Source organism: Mycteria americana, chromosome Z (genome assembly GCF_035582795.1).
Source record: "Mycteria americana isolate JAX WOST 10 ecotype Jacksonville Zoo and Gardens chromosome Z, USCA_MyAme_1.0, whole genome shotgun sequence".
Taxonomy (NCBI): Eukaryota; Metazoa; Chordata; class Aves; order Ciconiiformes; family Ciconiidae; genus Mycteria; species Mycteria americana.
Genome location: NC_134396.1, coordinates 61326021 through 61347173, shown reverse-complemented (window position 1 = coordinate 61347173; position 21153 = coordinate 61326021). Strand labels below are relative to the sequence as shown.

Genomic DNA, 21153 nt, shown 5'->3' with positions numbered 1-21153 from the left:
TATTACGCATATCAGAACTAGATGTGCTTCATTTAACATCAAGCATCACTTCAGAATGCAGGATGACCATTATGCATGATCTGTGCAAACTCGTCATTTTTGTAAATCTGTATTTCAGGGTAGTTTTAGTCAACATTACCTTGTGATGGCTCTCTGCCTGATGTCTTTAACATACATTTGGCTTGTTTTGGCTCTTCTTAGTAAGTCTTTTAAGCTTGCTTTTGTAGAGATATCTTGAGATAAAATACTCTTAATTTTGTCTAAGTGCAAGTTTGGAGTGGCTGATACCACTGATGGAATAAGACTTTGAAATACAAATTAAAACTGACCATACTGCAACTTGTTTGCAGTATTTTATATTAGCATTTAGTAGTTCTTCTGTTTTGCAGTTCTCTGCATTGGGTATTTAGCTTGCATAGCTTGAGTATTCTGAATTAACTTTTTATAATGTAGCATGTTCTCACACCATGGAAGTCTACGAAAGTACCCTGAACCGATGTTGGTTCCCTCTCTGAGAATGTGAACTCAGCAGACTCGTTAGCGTGTTTACCTAATTTAATGTGGAAACAATATTGATAATAGATCTGATGAAGAAATAAAAATGCTCATGTCCACCTGTACTCTCAGTAGTTCATCAGGACTAATGTGTAAATAAAGAACTGTATTTTTTATTATCAACACTTGCTTCATGATTTTTGCTAGATGTCGTTTTTGTTATTGAAAGGGAATATAGATGTGAGCTTCAAATTTATCTACAAGGAAGGTTAAAAGTAGAATCAACAATTTGCATTTTATTTTTGTTCTGTAGCTTGTTTCTTCTGTGTGTGTTTATGTACATATAAATATAAATTGCTTTAGATTGCAGCTTCTTATGGAAATGTGATTTGTATCTTTGAGCCAGTTAGCCTCTCGAAGCAGAACAGCAGTCATCATAATGTAAGTAATTCATCACTCCTTAATTCATTTACTCAGTTATAAAGCCTGACTCATTTTTCTGGTTTGCTTTAAAGTTGAACATTTCTTTGATGTTGTCTTTTAATGCTAGAATAAAATTGAGAGATAAGATGGGAAGTGAAGATGGTAGGAGGAGGGCAGAGACATGTTATTTGAAATGGTATTAAAAGAAATAGATTTTACTATAATGCTTCATATGACTGATTTATCTAACCCTACAATTCATAACTGAAATATTCTAGAACCCAAAAAGTTGTGCATGCCCCCGTTCTCTAAAGAGTATAGCCATTACAATAGGAATTCCTTTTTGGAACCATCCTCTGTAGCCTTTATGTCCTGATATGTTTTAGAATTCTTATTTTAACTTTGGTTTATGAAACTGCATGCTCTTAGTCAAATCTGTAATGATTTCAAAAAGTCTATGGCCTTTTTAGAATATCTGACTGAATGCTTATACTTAAGTGTTAGAATGGTGAATAAGAACAATATTTATTCTCTTGATAGTGTGGCTTAGTTTTGGTGACAGTGGCTTAGGGAATTAGTGGCCAGAATCTTAATTTCTGGCTAATAGTATAATTTAGAGCAAGTTATTTAACCATGCTTCTTACATGGAGAGGATTACTCTTATCATTAGAAGCATTAGAGTCTAATTAAAGTCAGTTAGATGATATGAGGGCTTTGACAGCAATTGCTCAAGGAGCTTCTGTCTCCCTCTTCAGGGGTTTGGTCTCTCCATTTGTATTAATAAATTGCTTATATGGCCATTTAGTAGATTCCCTTCTTTATACTGACCAGCTCAGTCATATGGTTCCTGGTGTACCTGTAAACCGCTGGTATTTTATATATAAAAGAAATAGCTGGCATTGAATATATATATAAAATATTTTATACCACTGGAAAGCAGTGGAATAAGATAATGGTAAAATGTGACTTCCTATGCTCATTATGAATTTTTTAGAAGTACTGCTGACCTTATTGATCACTGGAACCATTGAATCCATCCTGAAAGTTTTTCTATACTGGTAAACACTACACTTACCTTGAAACTTCATTTAGTGTAGTAACCGTAAGCAATAGAGGAAGCACTCTCCACCCATGATTTTCTTTCAGATATTTATAACTGAAGAAATATTCTGTTACGTCATTCCTGTAGTTAACCTCTATGCAATAATTTCCAGCATATTTAGATTATTGGAAGATTGTCTCTGTCTTCCATTTTACTAGAATGTTCAGGATCTAAAAAAACCAAACAAACAAAAAACCCCAAACAAACCCCCCACCATCTTCAGAAATATTTCATTTAGATCCTTATATGCAAGTACTTCTTACTGTTTTCTACCAAACTTCTGAAATGTTTAGTTGTTATATTTTAACTTTCACATCTGTTGGTTTGATATTTTTGGAGTGGGGGATGATTACTTTAAAAAGGTCTGTCTTTGTGAATTAAGAAAAAAACCTGTAGGCTCTTAATACTATTTGCAGTAATGATTTCGGTTTCTTTTACAATGCAAAGCATCAAAACTTTGCAACCTATTACAAAAACAGACCAGATAAATATTTTGTGAATTTAATCCTGAGGTTGTTCCAGTGAATGAAGTAATGATGCAAAATCTGAAGATAGTTGACTGTCCTGTTGTATATTAAAAAAAAAAGGGGGGGAAGTATCATATGTGTTATCTTGACCTTGCTGAAATCCTTTAGCTCAACAATGCTACTGATGTCAAACACCAAGCGCATTTAGTGTATTTCATTTTTGAAATATCTTTTTTTAACAAATAAAATCAGACTTCCCTTTAAAAAAAATCTCAGATTCTGATTATGATTTCATGTGCTGAATTTTTTTTCAAGCTATATTTTTGAAATAAGAAGTTAGAAACTTCTATTTGTATGGTCAGATTAATGGAAAGCTGTTTTGTTTAAAAATCAGAATGAATCAATTTTTATTAGATAAGCAGTAATGTATTTTTAAACACATCCTTCATAAAAGTTGGAGTGTGCAGTGAGGATGTACTATTTCTGTCATAAAGGGGGAAGGGAGGGGAAGGAAGCATTTGAATGCTGATGTTTGTGAATACTTAAAATTTCAGACTTTACATTATCAGTGGCAGAAGAATGCTCAAATCTTACTGGAAGCCATAGCACATAATCTAACATGGGATCCCACAGGTAAGAGTAGAATAAAAGAAACACCTAACTATTTGATACCACAACTAATTTTGTATTTAAATTTCACTGTTCTTTGGGGACAAGGAAAAGATTTTTGTTTTGTCCTAGCGTGATAGAGAACACCAAGGTGGAGTGAAATCTATCTTTTGTCACTTGTTATAGGAGAGCCAAAACATTAGGTGCATCTGTATGGTCGTACTCGATTATCCTAATCTCACCAGTATCTAATGTTTAAAAACATGGCTTAAATGGGAAGTATTTGTTGTGAAAGAGGGATGTCTATGGTAGCTCTAGGTGTTTCTTTTAGAGAATAACTACTTTGAAAATTTGATTAATTTTCACTATTTGAACTGTATGTAGATACTCAAATCAAAATGTCTTACCATATGTGAGAGTATCTTCTTGCAATATTGACCCAATCTATATCTGTATAGGGGAGTGTGTAAAAGGCACTGCTGTTATAGTAACTTTGCTATAGAAAAGGTGTTACGATTATATCTGACATACTTTGTTCTGCAGTTTCAGTTTTGCAAAAGTGTATTTTCTCTCTCTTTATAGAATTCTATATTTTGCTACTTGTTTTGTAGTTATATTGTTATAAATATGTTTTAGGCACTCGCCTTTTGACTGGCTCCAGTTGTCTTCAGCTTTGGTCCAATGTTCCTTTGGAAAATGCTTCTGACAATGACAATACTGAAAGAACAGATGTTGGACTTGGAGAATGGAGGTGTATTTGGCAATGCAAGTAAGAAACTTGTTTAAAGACAAGTAACTCCTTTTTCCTTACTGATTCATACCTTTCAGATGAAATATTTAGTGTAGTTCAGTGAAATCCTATTCTATATTGTTACTTGATAAATATTGATATGTGATAAATTTGGATCATACTTCTCTTGAATATGTGACATTTCTTTCTTCCTACAAGATCAGTTGTAATTGTTTTTGGGGTAGTTTATGTTCTTAGGCAGTTCTTCAATTATATTGAAAACTAGTAAAATACTGAGGGAAGGCTGCTATTGAGGCTGTCCCAGTAGACTTTGTTCCTTGCATAAGAAGTAAGGTGAAAGCTGCATATTTGAAAATTACTGTGCTTGCAGGACTGATTAAAATAAAATTCCTCTTATGTCTAATGTGCTGCACCTTTCTTTCCTTCTCACACATCTCCCCCCTTTCACACACCTTTTACTTTTTCTGTGTTTATTCTGGATATTTGGAACAGTCATGCAAAGGTGGATGCATTCTGTTTTACTGTATCTCTGAATGCTGCTTTTGTATTCCTGTTGATGAGTTATTTTAATCTTTATGTCTATGTATTGGTACATTCAGAAGAGTTTTAGTTTAGTACTTCAGTTTATAAGACAATTTAAATTGTGGTCCTTCCTGCCATAGGAAGACTTTTCTGATACATCAGGTGCACAGTTCACTTGGGACCAGGGTACCATATGGCAATCTCCTTAAAGAAATCTCCCAAAGTGGCTGGCTGGAGGGACCCACTTGAAATTATTCTTTTTGAAGCATTTAGCATAGTTGGGTAGTTCCCTGGATGTAGCCGAAAAAATCCTTTTTTAATCCTTCTGTTGGTCCTTTTTCTATGTACTCTCTAACTTTTATCAAGGATATGTTTAAAATCCCAAGATCATCCAAACGACAACTGAAAGTTTCCTTCGAATACAATGGACTTTCTAAATAAAAGAAGTTGAAGATTTACTCAATTTATTGAGACACCTTTGGACCCTCATCTCTCAGCCTAATAAGAGGAAGAGTCAGCCTGTAGATAGAATACCATGGTATGGTTTTAGAATCTGGGGTTGTGGTAACAGTAGTCAAGACCATACAGATACTGCTTGTCCTCTGTCCCTTCAATAATGTTTTGCATTTCTGTCATAAGTATTACAGAAGTCTTCATAGCTCTCCACCTGTTTCCCTCTTTTAAACTCTTTTGTGGAGGAGAAAGAGATGAGTGTTGTATACTGTGAACTAGTAGGTCCTGGAAAGGGTCAACAGCACTTGCTTTGTCAGTTCACCTCTTATGCCTGTATGTCTTCTGGCATTTGTACTTCGGTTAGGTTTAGAATAGGTTTTTCTTAAGGAGAAGTTTAAGGTAGTGATTTTGCAGTACTACCCTTTGCCAGGGTAATGTTTTGATGTCTGAAGGAGGCACTCCAAAGTGTCTTCATATTGGCTCTACTAGGAGAATGTTGCTGAAACCTAGGTGGAAATTGACTTTCTTTGATGCACAGCTTTTGTAGTTGACTTGCTGTTGTTACCGCACACGCTAAATGCATCATACTTTTGTTGACCTGATGGCTAACTTAATCCTTCTTGAAAGTTAGGTCTTACAACTTGTTGTACATGTCTAATAAATTCAAGACGAAAACATACGCTGTACTTGTGCTGCACAATTAAATTCTTATATGTTCTTGTTGCCATTAATAAGCCTGTCACTTAGGCAATAGCTCAGTGCTTCAAAACCTGTAGAAGAAGCTCATTTTTTAGTATTTCCAATGAAAGTAAAACACAGCAAAAATGAACCACACATGTTTAGGTTATATTGGTGTGGCATCTTTTACCAGCATGACCATTAATGTAAACACTACTTTCAGATACTTCTTAACTACGTTACTCTTTTTATGCCTTTTTGTTTTCTTGAGTTACAACTGTAGGAAATAGGAGAAATGGAGGTGTCTTTCGGGTAAGTTGGAAGATAATATGGGACAGCAGAAATCAATTTGAAATCCAAATGATTGTGAAGTGGAAGTAGAGCATATGTGCATAGAGTTTAATCTGTTAGCAGCTGTTTTTCTCTTATGATGTTTTGGAATATTGGATATTGTAGCATCCTCAGGTACAGCTTTTTGATTTTCTGTTTTTCCTGTGTGACCACAACCATGTATTGCACACAAGTTTACCTCCTAGTCCTTCTGGACTTTGTTAAAGCTTAAGTTGTTTCACACCATACAATGGACACTTGCATATAAGAATTAAATCACTTTCATGAGTTCAAGAGGAAAAAACAGTTTAGAGTTCTGAAAAAGTTCTTGAAAATTATTTTCTATTTTTAATGGTCTTTATTTCATAGAACTGCTTCTCAAGTTTGTTTAATGAAATTCTCGCCAGATGGGGAGTTTTTTGCTACTGCTGGAAAGGTAAGCATTTTTTTTCTACTTTGTTTTGTACTAATTCAGATAAGCTATTAAGGCAAACAAAACAAAACCACACTTTTTTTAAAAAAGTGCTTTTTAACAAAAAAATTTCTTTTTTATATTTTTTTGCATAGTATTTCCAGTTATCCCTCTATGCATCTTTACATTTTGGTAAATAGGAATCTGGGAGAAAGGTAGTTCGGGGGCGGGGAGGACCCAACAAATATTCACTGCTTACTATTTTAAAATAACCACTTTTAATCAGTACCAAATTATAAGACATGAGAAAGAGAAGAGTTTCGGGGAATGGGGGAGATCTGTGGCTTAGCTCACTGCTGGATATCCTTCTAGTGAGGAAATACATTCAGTATTTCACTATTATTGTGACACCATTAATCAAAAATAGTTCTTTAACATCTTTGTGTGTAAATGTGTCTGCATGCCTCTTTGTGTACATAGAAGAGAATTCACATTCCCCTCCACAGGTATATTCGCACATAGTTAATGTCAGTGTTTGTGGCCAATCTTACAGATTAGTTCTGTGTGCTCAGCATTGAGTGGTATATCAGCAAAAGCAGTAAAACCCCTTGGCAAAATAAGCAAAAAAGTTAAAGCAAAATGTCACCGTCATATCTTTTCACTTCCTGAAACACTAACTAATCTTTTATTTATACTACAAAACTTGTTGTTCAGGTTTTGTAAGAGAGTAATATCCTAACAAGTCAAAGCAGAAAAAATCAAGATAATGTAGAGGATCCAGTGAAAAGGTGTGACAAATCCATATGAGAATTTATATTACTTGTTAAGGGATGTGAAATGTTGTTTTCTGCAAATAATACTGTTGTCTTTATTTGAGGGGACAGTCACACTGACATTGGTCAAAAAGTTCTGGTAAGAATGTCCAGACCTATCTTGTGAGAATTTAGGGATTATCAAAGTAGATTGGGGGGGAGGGAGGAAATTCAGATTACTGTTTTTAAAAAAGAAACAGAATACTTAAGCACTATTAAGTATAAGCAGTTTTAACACAGATTAACAGATGCAGGTAGGCATCAAGTTTGTGCTACCAACTAAAGAATCTAGCAGAGACTGCAGAATTATTAAAAAGGCAACAAAATGCTAGTATGTAAGGTTAATTGGGACAATGCAATTGCTGAGATTAATGAAAACCTGGTTAAGTGTCACAGAACCCAAAGGAGTATTAACCTGACAGAACAAGTTTCAGACTTAAGAATGAAAGACAGTTGTGCAGTTTGGTCTAGTCTGTCTTGGAAGCAGGAATGAAAAATTAGTATGTACACATAAAGATTGGTTAGAACAGTGTTTGATTTAGTAGTAGTATGTGGAATTTTGCTGTTGCTGTTTGGATCATAATGTTCCTCAATACATGCTCGAAGCATAAAGATTCCAGGATGGTTCAGTCTGCAAGTAAGTCTTGCTTTTAAAAGGTAGTTGTCATGCATATTTTCGTGATCAGTTGTATGCATCAAGAACAGATTAGTAGCATGCATTTGCTTAGTTGTAGGTGTTTGGTTTTTCCTCTAAAACTTGCTATTTCACATCATTATGCTTGCTTAGAAGACTAACTTTTAAGGCATTTGCTATCTCTAAGGAAGAGACAAAGATGTAACAAATCTGTAAAATAATCTAGATTTCTTTTTCTAGATAAACTATATTCCAGTTGACTAGTTTCCAACATGTCAAGTGAAATACTAGACTTTCTTGATGATAAACTATACTCCATATAATAACAAGGCAACAAGTTCTCATGCTCCATTCCTGTTTTGCTTATTTGGGATGTCGTATTGCTTGCTATATGTTCTGTGATGTCTTTAGCCATTTACTGGCTGAAAGAAGACTTATTCCAGTCATGTTTAAGATAACTATTACTTACAAAATTGTTGGAGTACAGGTTTTATAAAAAAAAAAGTGTTTTGTCATTGTTGGGAATATATGCTATATGTATTTCAGTATTTTTTTTTGATGGATAGGAGTTAATATTTATTTTAAAAGTCAAGGGTTAATGGATTCTAATGTTATAATATGATTGAATTGAGGGAAAATAAATTAATCTGCAAATAGCTTCCATAGGGGTAATATCTTTGCAGAACTTTTCACTGGAATGTCTTATGTCCTGTTGTGTTATCTTCCATTACAATCTCATGCAAAGCACAATTACTAAATAAGTAGGAATAAGTAGGAAAAATTACTAAGTAGGAAAATTAATAATGGATTTTTTTTTACTATAAATGACTAAGTTAATTACCTGCCTGCAGAATTTTTAAAATGCATCTTTGTTTCTGTGTCGTCTTTCTTTGTTTAATTTTTTTATGAGAGAAGATGCTGGTCTGCAAAACAACCTCCCCCCAATAGGGTCATGTTAAGCATACCCAGGTTAATACAATATTTCAGTACCATTCATATTTAGTAGTTGATCAACAACTCTGGAATCTAGATCCGGATTAATTTATCTGGTCCTTAAAGGCATAAGGACGAGGACACTAGGAACATGTTTTTTTCAATTTATGTATGTGCATTTCTAAGCAAAGTAGGCTGAGCAGTAGTGAGCTTGATTTTTGAGATGTCATCTTTGACCTTTATTTGTATTCCTAGCATTTAAATTTGTGTGTGTAGGTTTTGGGGATTTTCTGTCAAAGTACAGTAAGTTGTATTAACATTTGAATACCAGCTCAAGCCAGTGCAGCTTGCATTTTTGTGGTTAAAAACTGGCAGCTAATTAGAAGGAGCAAAATTAAATCCAAGTCAGTAATGGCAAGAGAGATTAAAAGGAAGCTCTGCTACTGTGTTTTCTTTATGATCAAGTTTTGAAGTTCTATTTACTGAACTGACTTTCTGTCATCAGAAAAGTATTTACTTAAAAGAAAACGAAAGGCAGGAGACATACCCAGAAGTACTTGAAGTGTATCATATTCTTATGCAAGATAGTCTTATTTACTGTCTTTTTTTTCTTTCCCCAGGATGATTGTCTTGTGAAAGTATGGTACAATACAGACAGTTGGCGATCAGCCATAACACCACCTGGTGCAAGTCCAGAAAAACAAGCAAAAGAAGCTGAATTTTCATTTGTTTATTTGGCTCATCCTCGGTCAGTAAACGCATTTTCATGGAGGAAGACCAGTAAATTCATGCCACGGTCAGTAGTTCTAATAATCTGAGATTTGTAAATTGCCCAAAAAACACAAACTGTACTGTTGTCCTAGCTGTACAGTCAACAGTCACACAAACTGTACAGTTTACTTCAGTTAATAATTGAGTTTGCACACTTTGTATATTGTTTATGTGTGTTAGTATAATTGCTTCACACTGAAGTTGTTGAGAGGATTGTAAGCATCCTCTTACCTGGGAAGGAACTGAAAAGATAGAAAGGGAGTCCCACAGACTGGCTTAGAGATTGGACTAAATATAAAATCAGCTCTTGCAAAATTACCTCTCTTTGCATCTTTTTGATTGCACTGTCTTAACTGACCATTCATGCATTAGATCCCAGCTTGTTCCTCTCTTTCTGTCCTAATGGAATCAGAGCAATTCAAAAGTCCTGTCACTTTATGTCATCTTTCTCAAATATTCAAATATTTCCATGTCTCTTAATTTATTTCTCTAGCTAGTACAAAACTAGACCTCTGTCAGAAACAATATCTGGAAATGGAATTAAAATTATCATTTGGAATTGGTATTTTGGGTTTGATTTTTTTTTTTGTGTGTGTTCTGACAGTTCCTAAATGACCTGTCCCTAGATTTCACCAGTAAATGCAATCTCGAACTGAAGTAGCATTAGCAGTTTTGTGCCCTGCAACCATCTTTTTGCTATATTATTCCAGCTAGTAGCCATTTAAATTCTGCATACCTTTGTGTGTATGGGCAAGTTTATGTGGTCTTTTATACCAACCTTTAAGTAGAAGACTCTTCATAAAGCCATTACTGTAGTCCTTAAATCAGTTTTGAATATCCACCTACTCGATGATGCTGAAGGGAGTTTACTGCTGGACAGTCAGGTCAGATGATCCATATAGTTTTTGAGTCTTAGCTAAAACTAAATTATGAACTTACATGAACTGGAAACCTGATGATCTGTGTAGTTTTTTTTTCAGTGCTGACTTTAGGTTAATTGCATTTTTTGGATATATATGTAACACAAATTGCATTTGGAAAAATAGTAATTAAGAAAAGTTTGTAGTTTTAAATTGGCTGTTACATTCCTGGTATTACCTTGGTTCCTCTGTTTTGGATATATAATTTTGTAAGTGCTATATAGCAGTAAGATCTGGGGAATTGAAAACAGGTATCCAGAATATGATTAGCTTTTTATGTGAAGGACTTTAAAAAGAAAAAAAAAAATTGCTATTCCAGCTATGACGAATTCTGTAAGTTGAAATCCATGATGTGGTGTTGCACAGTTGTGTAATTAACTTTGAGGTAATTTATATTCATATACTTGAGTACACATGAAAACCTTTCATATTTCATTTGTTTTCCTAAGAATGTATTGTTGAGTTTTTCTTTCTTTAGTATCTTTAAGTTACTTGGTGCAATTCTGAAAATTGATAATGGAAAACTCTTTGGTACTGTTGCTTTATTTTGGTGCTATGTGATAGTAAGCAACTTCTTCACACCTTAAATTTTCTTTCATTAGTGGTGCTGTCTGCAATGTACTCCTGACTTGCTGTAAGGATAATGTTTGTCGTCTCTGGGCAGAGACTTTGTTACCCAATGACAGTTTGTTGTATGGTGGAGGATACAACAATTGGAGTGAAGCAGTGAACTTCGCAAATAACTTCAAGAGAAATACTTCAAGTAAGGAAAAAGTGCAAAATGCTTTAGAGGTAAGAAGTGAAATTGAACAGTGGGAATAAACACATGTACACACATGTAATTTTAGACAGCATTGTAATTTGTAACTCGAACATGTATCATAAGCTGAAATCGTTTATACCATAGGTGTGCATAAAATGTTATGAAAGAGTGAATTTACTATAAATCTTCCTTAGGAAGGCTAAGCTTACAGCTGTTCTACTGAGCTTTCACATTAGAAGACACACTGTCGTTATATCACTACTGCCTACTTTGCTTTGGTGCCTGAAGCAAAGTGCTTTATGGTATCTAGTTCAATGGCCTAGGAACAGTATGGAGCACACACTGTGTATAGATTATGTGAAACCCGCTAATAATGCTGCCTTAAAATGTACAGTGCGGGCTCCCTTGTTACCTCTGAAGTTGTGGGATGTTCTCTGGCATCTGCAACTGGAAAAACAGTGATAATATGGGGGAAAGAAAGATAGACTTTGTTGCCTTTCTGCTGTAGTCCTCAAGTAGAGCAGACTGCTCGTAAGCTGTCTCTCTAAGGGAAATGATCCTTACTGGATGGTGTTTTCTAACCAATGGGAAGCAGGGGGAAGGTGAAGCATTAGTGGTCTCCTATAAAACTGTGTAGAGAGTATATGGGTATCGTGCTCTTACCTTAATGGAGTGATGTATTTAGAGCAATCATGGTGCTTTCTTAGCATGCGTGGCACAGATGAAAAATATGACAGGGTAAAAGGCACAACACAGCAAAGAAAAAATATTCAAAGGGGTGAGGGGAAAGAAAGTTGGAGATGGTTCAGTGTTCCTGTTGAAAATAAGAGGCAATATTAGAGATCAGAATTAACAATTACATAAAAATTGGGAGAAAACTATTTTACATGAGCATGCTGTGGTAAGATGCAAAGGATAGTGAGTAAAAAGGAATGCCAAGAGTGTAATACCATCCCTAATACAAATCATGTACCTTCTTGTACCTTTTGGTGCCTATATAGATATCTACGGCACAATGGCCTTGAATTGTGCAGTATATGGAGTGAGACTTTTTAATACTGGCATAGTCAATCTTAAAAATTGAATATTATTTTTCCCTTGGAAACATCTATTTGCATAAAGGGGGGAAGACCTTAAAACTCATTGGGCCCTTATGATGGGAGTGAAGTGCTGATCCAGTCAGATCCAAAGTACTGATCCAGTTTTTCGGTCTCCGAAATGAGATTATTCAGATTTGTGGCTTTTTTTGTTCAGAATCTTGAATAAGCATGGTATACATTTATGAAACACAATAGTATTTTCTGTTTAAGTATAAAAACTGTATGAACATTGTCTGTATACTGAAATATGAAGTAGTTACTATGTCAAGGTACTGTATGGACCTTCATAAATTAATTTGAAGGCACTGGTATCTCTGTACTGCAGACACAACCTGAACAGTGTAATATTTGTGACGAACTCCACTGATGCTTTAAAGTAGCTTTTAAAATGAAAAATCTCATTCACTGGTATCTAGAAAACCACTTACAGATGAAATCTGCTTTTTCTTTTTGAAAGGAATTAAAAATGACACCTTATTCTTCATGCAGTTAAACCTGAAGCACTTCCGACGAGGAAGGAGAAGGTCGGGTGCTGTTGTAGCACATACTGGATATGCTCCACATCAGCAAGATCCCCACGAAGTTCACAGGAACATCCCTCCTCATGCAAATGCACTTTGTCACTTCCATATTGCTGCCAGTATCAATCCAGCCACAGGTAAGAAGTGTGGTAAGACCTTGCTACAGGGTGAGCTACAATTTCTGTTAGGTCTGTGCTGTTTTTGTAAGCTTAACTGGCTCAGATGTATTTGTACAGTATTTACATGATCATGCAAAATTACTAGCATGTTGGTTTCATTTAATGCATGGAAGAACCTTCTTCTACAGTAATGAAGTTACTTGAATAAATTTCCTCTACAGTAATCCTGTCTTTCATTTTTGGTCATCTTTGAACTGAGATTCACAGTGGTCTGATATGCAGAAGGCTAACTATTTGTAACTGGAGTTACAAATTTGCTGGGAATTGTGTATGATACTGGGAGCGCACTCACTGATACATCAGAAATTTCGAAGCTGCTTAGAATGAGTACCTGACACTAGGTGTCTGAAGTAACCACACATCCCTGTACTTCTGTTCTGTCTCTGAACCAAGCAAGACACGCCTTCCTCTTGTGTTCTGTAAACTTTAGTATTCTCTTGCACTCGAGCAATATATTGATAGCCCTATAGTCGCAAATATTTCTGTCTTCGTAATTGTTTGTATATGCTGGAAGTGAAGTGCATGTCTGCTCATTGAAAAACTGAATACGAATGCAATATTGAATGGCCTTTCATTAAGGTTTTATTGCTGTGATGTGATTTCCTGTGTCTAGACTTAATGAGCAAATATGTAATCCTTTTCATAACTAGTTAAACTCTGTCTTATAAATAGTATTTTTAAATTTTTTTTTGTTCCTACTGACCCTTGTTTGAAAGGCCAATTTTGACCTAAAGGCATTCATGATTAGTTCATATTTGTAGCTGTACAGTCTTTGGTATAATTATAAAGAACTGTTGGTTTCCATTACCATTGCTGGGCGAAGCAAACTGTAAACACTTTTCTCCTATAAGATTAGAGTTAGTCTTCACCTTTTTTGGTTCATGTTTATTTTAACAGATATGACTGGAATCACATCCAGCCTACCAAAAGGAAACTTCTTGCAGTTTTGTGCTGTGCCATCAGTGCTATCCTATTTCTACAGCATATGTCTCCAGTCATTACATAAGTTACTACGTGATGTCATAAAGCAAAATTTCTCTAAAGCTTCTTGGAGATTTGTAGTTCTCTTCTGCATTTCAGTATCTTCAAATTGTACAAGAACTATCTGACCTTTTCATGTGGCTAGCACATAATCTTTCACTATCTTTTTTATGTCTACTCTTGATGCACTTCTTTCCTTGTTTGTTTATACATAATAACTAAGTAAACTTTAATTTCGCTTTTAATAGTCTTTGCAACATAAATGTGCCCAACAGCAAACTCAGAGAATGGGAATAAAAATAATTTTGGAAAAGAATGGTAAAAGATTTTCCTAGGTGTCTAACACTTGTCTTTGGCGTTTTTAATCTTGTATTCCTTCTGTGTTATCTGTATTAGTATTATCTATCTTGATACTGTCTTTTGGATCACTTTGTCTTTAACTCAGTAGATTGGAGGATAGGGGGTTGTTCTTTAATGCAGAACCTCTGTTTGAGGTAATTTTCACATCTTAAATCTTAATTTGAAGAAATAGCTGTTCTCCCTCACAGTCAGGTCCTTAAGTACCTCTATCTAACCAGATTCTCTAGCTAGTCCTTTTAGTTTGCCCTTTTGAAATTAAATTTTATCTGAAAACCTAATTGTATTTTCTTTCATTTAATTTAAACCAAATCGGTTTATGATCTCTCACTTGAAAACTTACCCTTATTACACTATTCAGAGTACTTGATAAAAAGTAAGGCCAAAGCAGCTTTATCTCTCATTCACTTCACTTTTTGAAGAAGAATAATGCCGTCCTATAAAAGGATAAAGGTCTTTTTAATTTTTGTTGTATTTGTGTTCTGTGGTTAATTTTCAAACTCATTATCTTGTAGCAACAAAATCCCTGAGACCTTCTTTTATACTAGAGTGTTATTTAAACTCGTATTCAGCCTGGGTGGAGTTCAGTGAAAGGAATACGCAGTTGTTAGGACAAAATTATGTCTAGGCAAACCCCGGAAAAGTTATTGAATCCAAAGACCTTAGAAGTTTTCCAGAAGAGTGAATGTGATTTATGAAGCAAATAGAAATTCACTAAGGATTTTGTTCAGAGCTGAACGTCAGTTAGAAGTTGGTAGTTTTGAGGTAGGAGAATGGGAAAAAAAGTGATTTCTCTAGCGATCTTTTGATAATATACTCAAAGTACTCAAAATTCTTTTGAAAATATACTCAAAATATGTAGATTTATTATCTAATCTGACGAGTCATCTTGCTAGCTCACCACCTTATTCACATTTACTGTAGTTTCGTCTTCCAAAGAGAGGTCAACAGAGTTCTTCCTTCCAAGTCCTGTTTTTGCCAAATGTATTATGATTTTTTTGACTGGCATTAATTGGCCTTTTTAGGAAGACAGACTGTATTTCTTAAATACTCTGTGCTCTTCTTGCCCCCCTCTCCTGCTGCATCCCCTCCCCACAACAAAATTGCTGCTAGTCATGGTGGTCCTTTCTTCTGTCTGTGTGTTCTCAGTTATCATTTTCTTAGGTGAGACTGGAGGGTAAGTAATTCAAAACCATCACTGGCTTTGAAGGAGGAAAAAAAAAAAAAAAAGAAAAACCCACAGAATTGGAGTAGAAAGTATTTTGTCTCTGAGGGTATGGAATTTAAGTAATGCTGCATAAATAGGGAGCAGAAGGAGATGAGAATATATATAGAGACTTCTAGGTGGGAATAAATGCATGTTGAGCTTTTAGCATGTTGCTGTATGGCCCATTTGAGGAAATTACAGTGTATCAACTAGCTGCTTTTTAGCCACACTTAATTTAGATGGTGTTACTCTGCAGCAGTCTGATACTTGCTTCTGTCACTCACTTTGTTATTACTGCTTTATTTTTCACAGCCACCTGGGACGCCAAATGGCATCATAGGGCAATGTAAAATAATAGACTCTATAAGAATCAGAAATCCTGGCTTTATGTGATGGTGTTACAGAGTCACTGTACTAGTTTTTGCTAGTGTAAGCCCTGTCATACGTGGTCCTTGATTACAGCATATACCTATTACAGCCTCCGTTGTGGACTAAATGTTGGGAAATTATGCTTAAATTATTTGGTTTGTACTGAGCAGTAGTAGCAAAAGACAAGGTAAATTAACCTGTACGGATAGTGTTACATCATGGAGATGTAACAGCACAGGGCCATACGGTAATCCTAATGTAAGCAATACCAGAGAGCCTCCCTGTGGAATATCTCTTGTGGTAGCAGTCAAGCAATGTAATATTGAAAGTAGATGATGTTGGTGAAATGAATGACAAGTGGCAATACACTTAGTGTATTTTTTTCATGGTACAGTTTCTGCTTAAAAACAATTTCTCTAAAATTATTTTTTGAGCAAACTACTTGGTTTTCAAAAATGTCAACATCTTTTTCTGGTAGATATTCCTCTACTCCCTTCTATCACATCTCTGAGTCTTGGTGAAAATGAAGAAAAAAGTGGACCTTTTGTTGTACACTGGCTAAATAATAAAGAACTTCATTTTACCTTATCCATGGAGGTATTTTTGCAACAACTTAAAAAGAGTTTTGAACATCATTCTCCTGAGACTAACGCTGAGGAATCTAATCAAATAGATGGCAGATCAGAAGAAGGTAAGAGTCTTATAGACAAATGTCTTTCATTTTACAAAGTAATTTGTAATGTTCTTTCATGTGAAGTAAGAGGCGGGCAAATTGACACGTAAGGATACAGATTACAGTAGTATTTCTATGCATTTCCTTCCCTTACGCTGGAAGTACCTAAGTGACTTTTAAAAATCTGTATCTAGAAATTCAGAATTTGTTTATGATTGTTCCAGAGATTGAGTTATTTATGCTGAAAACTGTATTACTTACGTAGGCTGGCCTGGAGGCCTTTGTATGTAAGTGTGCTATTTTAACATGTTTAAGGAAGCAGGTACAACTTTAGAATTAACTTTCTTTTCTAAAATATTATTGTACAGGTAATTTAAATAGCTTTATAGTATAAAATAATTAATTTAAAAATATACAGTTTGGAGATGACTGCTTTTGTTCTGCCTATGCATGCAAAAATTTATATAAAACGGGGAAAAATAAAAGTGTTTCAAATTAATCACAGAATCATATAGGTTGGAAAAGACCTTTAAGGTCATCGAGTCCAACCATGAACCTAACACTGCCAAGACCACCACTACACCATGTCTCTAAGCACCTCATCCAAATGTCTTTTAAATACCTCCAGGGATGGCAACTCAACCACTTCACTGGGCAGCCTGGTCCAATGCTTGATAACCCTTTCAGTGAAGAAAAATTTCCCAATATCCAGTCTAAACCTCCCCTGGCGCAACTTGAGGCCATTTCCTCTTGTCCTATCACCTGTTACCTGGGAGAAGAGACCGACCCCCACCTCTCTACCACCTCCTTTCAGGTAGTTGTAGAGAGCGATAAGGTCTCCCCTCAGCCTCCTTTTCTCCAGGCTAAACAGTCCCAGCTCCCTCAGCCGCTCCTCATCAGACTTCTGCTCTAGACCCTTCACCAGCTTCGTTGCCCTTCTCTGGACATGCTGCAGCACCTCAATATCCCTCTTGTAGTGAGGGGCCCAAAACTGAACACAGTATTCGAGGTGCGGCCTCACCAGTGCCAAGGACAGGGGCACGATCACTTCCCTAGTCCTGCTGGCCACGCTATTTCTGACACAAGCCAGGATGCCATTGGCTTTCTTGGCCGCCTGGGCACACTGCTGGCTCATATTCAGGTGGCTGTCAACCAACACTCCCAGGTCCTTCTCTGCCAGGCAGCTTTCCAGCCACTCTTCCCAAGCCTGTAGCGTTGCATGGGGTTGCTGTGGCCCAAGTGCAGGACCTTGCACTTAGCCTTGTTAAACCTCATACAATTGACCTTGGCCCATCGATCCAGCCTGTCCAGGTCCCTCTGCAGAGCCTTCCTACCCTCAAGCAGATCAACACTCCCGCACAACTTGGTGTCGTCTGCAAACTTACTGAGGGTGCACTCGATCCCTTCATCCAGATCATTGATAAAGATGTTAAACAGAACTGGCCCCAACACAGAGCCCTGGGGAACACCGCTTGTGACCGGCCGCCAACTGGAGTAAACTCCATTCACCACCACTCTTTGGGCCCAGCTGTCCAGCCAGTTCTTTACCCAGCGAAGAGTACACCCGTCCAAGCCATGAGCAGCCAGTTTCTCCAGGAGAATGCTGTGGGAAACCATATCAAAGTCTTTACTGAAGTCTAGATAGACAACATCCACAGCCTTTCCCTCATCCACTAGGTGGGTCACCTTGTCATAGAAGGAGATCAGGTTGGTCAAGCAGGACCTGCCTTTCCTGAACCCATGCTGTCTGGCCTTGATCCCTTGGTTATTCTCTACATGCCATGTGATAGCACTCAGGATGATCTGCTCCATCAGCTTTCCTGGTACCGAGGTCAAGCTGACAGGCCTGTAGTTCCCCGGGTCCTCCTTCCGGCCCTTCTTGAAGATGGGCGTCACATTTGCTAATCTCCAGTCAGCAGGACCTCCCCAGTTAGTCAGGACTGCTGGTAAATGATGGAAAGGGGCTTGGTGAGCACATCTGCCAGCTCCTTCAGCACTCTCGGGTGGATCTCATCAGGCCCCATACACTTGTGAGTGTCTAAGTGGTGCAGCAGGTCACTAACTATTTCCCCCTGGATTATGGGGGCTCCATTCTGGTCCCCGTCCCTATCTTCCAACTCCAGGGGCTGGGTACCCAGAGAACAATTGGCCCTGCTGTTAAAGACTGAGGCAAAGAAGGCATTAAGTACCTCAGCCTTTTCCTCATCCTTGGTCACTGTGTTCCCTCCCCCATCTACTAGGGGCTGGAGATTCTCCTTAGCTCTCCTTTTGCTGCTAATGTATTTGAAGAAGTGTTTTTTGTTGTCTTTTACAGCAGCAGCCAGATTGAGCTCTAGCTGAGCTTTGGCCCTTCTAATTTTCTCCCTGCACAGCCTCGCTACACCTTTGTAGTCCTCCTGAGTTCCCCGCCCCTTCTTCCAGAGGTCGTAGACTCTCCTCTTTTTCCTGAGTTCGAGCCAGAGCTCTCTATTCAGCCAGGCCGGTCTTCTTCCCCGCCGGCTCGTCTTTCGGCACCTGGGGACAGCCCACTCTTGTGCCTTTAGGACTTCCTCCTTGAAGAATGTCCAGCCTTCCTGGACCCCTTTGCCCATAAGGGCTGCCTCCCAGGGGACTCTCTCGACCAGTCTCCTAAACAGGCCAAAGTCCGCCCTCCGGAAGTCTAAGGTGGCAGTTCTGCTGACCCCCCTCGCCACTTCTCCACGTATCAAAAACTCTATCATTTCGTGATCACTCTGCCCAAGACAGTCTCCAACCATCACATGGCTCACAAATCGTTCTCTGTTGGTGAACAAGAGGTCCAGTGGGGCACCTTCCCTAGTTGGCTCACTCACCAGCTGTGTCAGGAAGTTATCATCTGCCACGCACTCCAGGAACCTCCTAGACTGTTTCCTCTCTGCTGTATTGTATTTCCAGCAGAAGTCCGGCAGGTTGAAGTCCCCCACAAGAACAAGGACTAGCGATCGTGAGGCTTCTCCCAGCTGCTTATAGAATAGTTCATCTGTCTCCTCATCCTGGTTGGGGGGTCTGTAACAGACTCCCACCACAATATCTGCCTTGTTGGCCTTCCCCCTGATTCTTACCCATAGACACTCCACCCTATCATCACCATCATCGAGCTCTAAACTATCCAGACACTCCGTAACATACAGGGCTACCCCACCACCTCTCCTGCCTCGCCTATCCCTCCTGAAGAGTTTATAGCCATCCATCGCCGCACTCCAGTTGTGCGAGTCATCCCACCACGTTTCCGTGATGGCAACCATGTCATAGTTTTCCTGATGTACAATGGCTTCCAGCTCCTCCTGCTTGTTACCCATGCTTGTTTCCCTGCTTGTTAAGGTGCAATACAAACTATTTTGGTTTGTTAGTCATTGACTGAGGTCCACTAGAAGGTTTCTGGTTAAAGTTTTCATTGTTTTAAATTTGTGCTTATATGAGTTGTTTATAAAAGGCCTGAAAGGTGCTCCAATGCCTGAATAACACTGCTTGCTATACTTCTGCTTTTGAATATAACATATATCTATGTGTGTTCTAGAAGTTGATGAAAATGGAGATGAACAAAAAAGAAGCCAAGAAAAGAAGGAACTGGGTGATGAGAGAACTACTCCAAATTTGAGTCTTGTTCCTTTATCTTCTGCTATTATTGATCATGAAATTGAAGTACTACTTTCTGAATGGAGTAAAAATGCTGACATGCTATTCAGTATACATCCTATGGATGGTTCACTGCTGGTATGGCATGTGGACTGGCTAGATGAATACCAGCCTGGCATGTTTCGCCAGGTGCAGGTACTTCATTTTTTCTGGATTATGCATTGTTATTCAGTGAGAAGTATGATGAGAAAATAACTTTAATACTTATTCTTTCTCCCTTTCTTAAAATTCCAGGTGTCATTTGTCTCAAGAATTCCTGTTGCATTTCCGACGGGTGACGCAAACTCTCTTTGCAGAAGTATAGTGATGTATGCTTGTACCAAAAATGTTGACTTAGCTATTCAACAAGGCAAACAAAAGCCTCCTGGCCTTACACGATCTTCATCTATGCTTATCTCTTCTGGACACAGTAAATCAACCAACAGTTTAAAACTAAGTATCTTCACGCCCAATGTTATGATGATTTCCAAACATGCTGATGGGTCATTGAACCAGTGGCTAGTGAGTTTTGCTGAGGAATCTGCTTTTTCAACTGTACTCAGTATTTCACATAAATCCCGATATTGTGGTCACCGTTTTCATCTTAATGACTTGGCTTGCCACTCAGTATTACCACTGCTGCTTACAACTTCACATCACAATGCTCTAATTTCACCAGATGTTGAAAATGCAAAACAGGCAAATGATTCTTTAAAGGAGTCACCAGTAAGACTTCAGAGTAAAGGCAATGCAGATGTAACATCCCAGGATCCCAACGCGGTTTACAGCGAACTTATTCTTTGGAGAGTTGACCCTGTTGGGCCTTTGTCCTTTTCTGGTGGAGTTTCTGAACTTGCTCGGATCAATTCTCTCCATGTTTCAGCTTTTTCTAATGTTGCATGGCTGCCCACACTTATACCCAGCTATTGCCTCGGTGAGTTTGGTTTTCTGATTTGCGAAGTGTTCTAGAATGAAAGTCATAACCTAATAATGCTATTAAATAGATCATGTAGATATACTTGAATGCATTGGAAAAAATGTTTAAGAGTGGGTCCTTT

The 21153-nt window shown here is 37.5% G+C and overlaps 1 protein-coding gene across 5 annotated transcripts in view; it reads left to right on the top strand.

Moving 5' to 3' along the window:
- The window catches only part of DMXL1 (Dmx like 1), an 86172-nt gene that overhangs the window by 14323 nt on the left and 50696 nt on the right, over positions 1–21153 (top strand). For 3 of the 5 annotated variants that reach the window (XM_075488687.1, XM_075488684.1, XM_075488682.1), the window contains exons 3-12: positions 859–936; positions 3042–3120; positions 3733–3865; positions 6200–6266; positions 9242–9417; positions 10915–11104; positions 12665–12833; positions 16268–16480; positions 19998–20251; positions 20351–21029. In XM_075488687.1, coding sequence (XP_075344802.1) covers positions 859–936; positions 3042–3120; positions 3733–3865; positions 6200–6266; positions 9242–9417; positions 10915–11104; positions 12665–12833; positions 16268–16480; positions 19998–20251; positions 20351–21029 — 2038 coding nt within the window. Of the gene's footprint in view, positions 1–858; positions 937–3041; positions 3121–3732; positions 3866–6199; positions 6267–9241; positions 9418–10914; positions 11105–12632; positions 12834–16267; positions 16481–19997; positions 20252–20350; positions 21030–21153 lie in introns of those variants that run through there. The other 2 variants (XM_075488683.1, XM_075488685.1) reach the window with 2 other exon arrangements.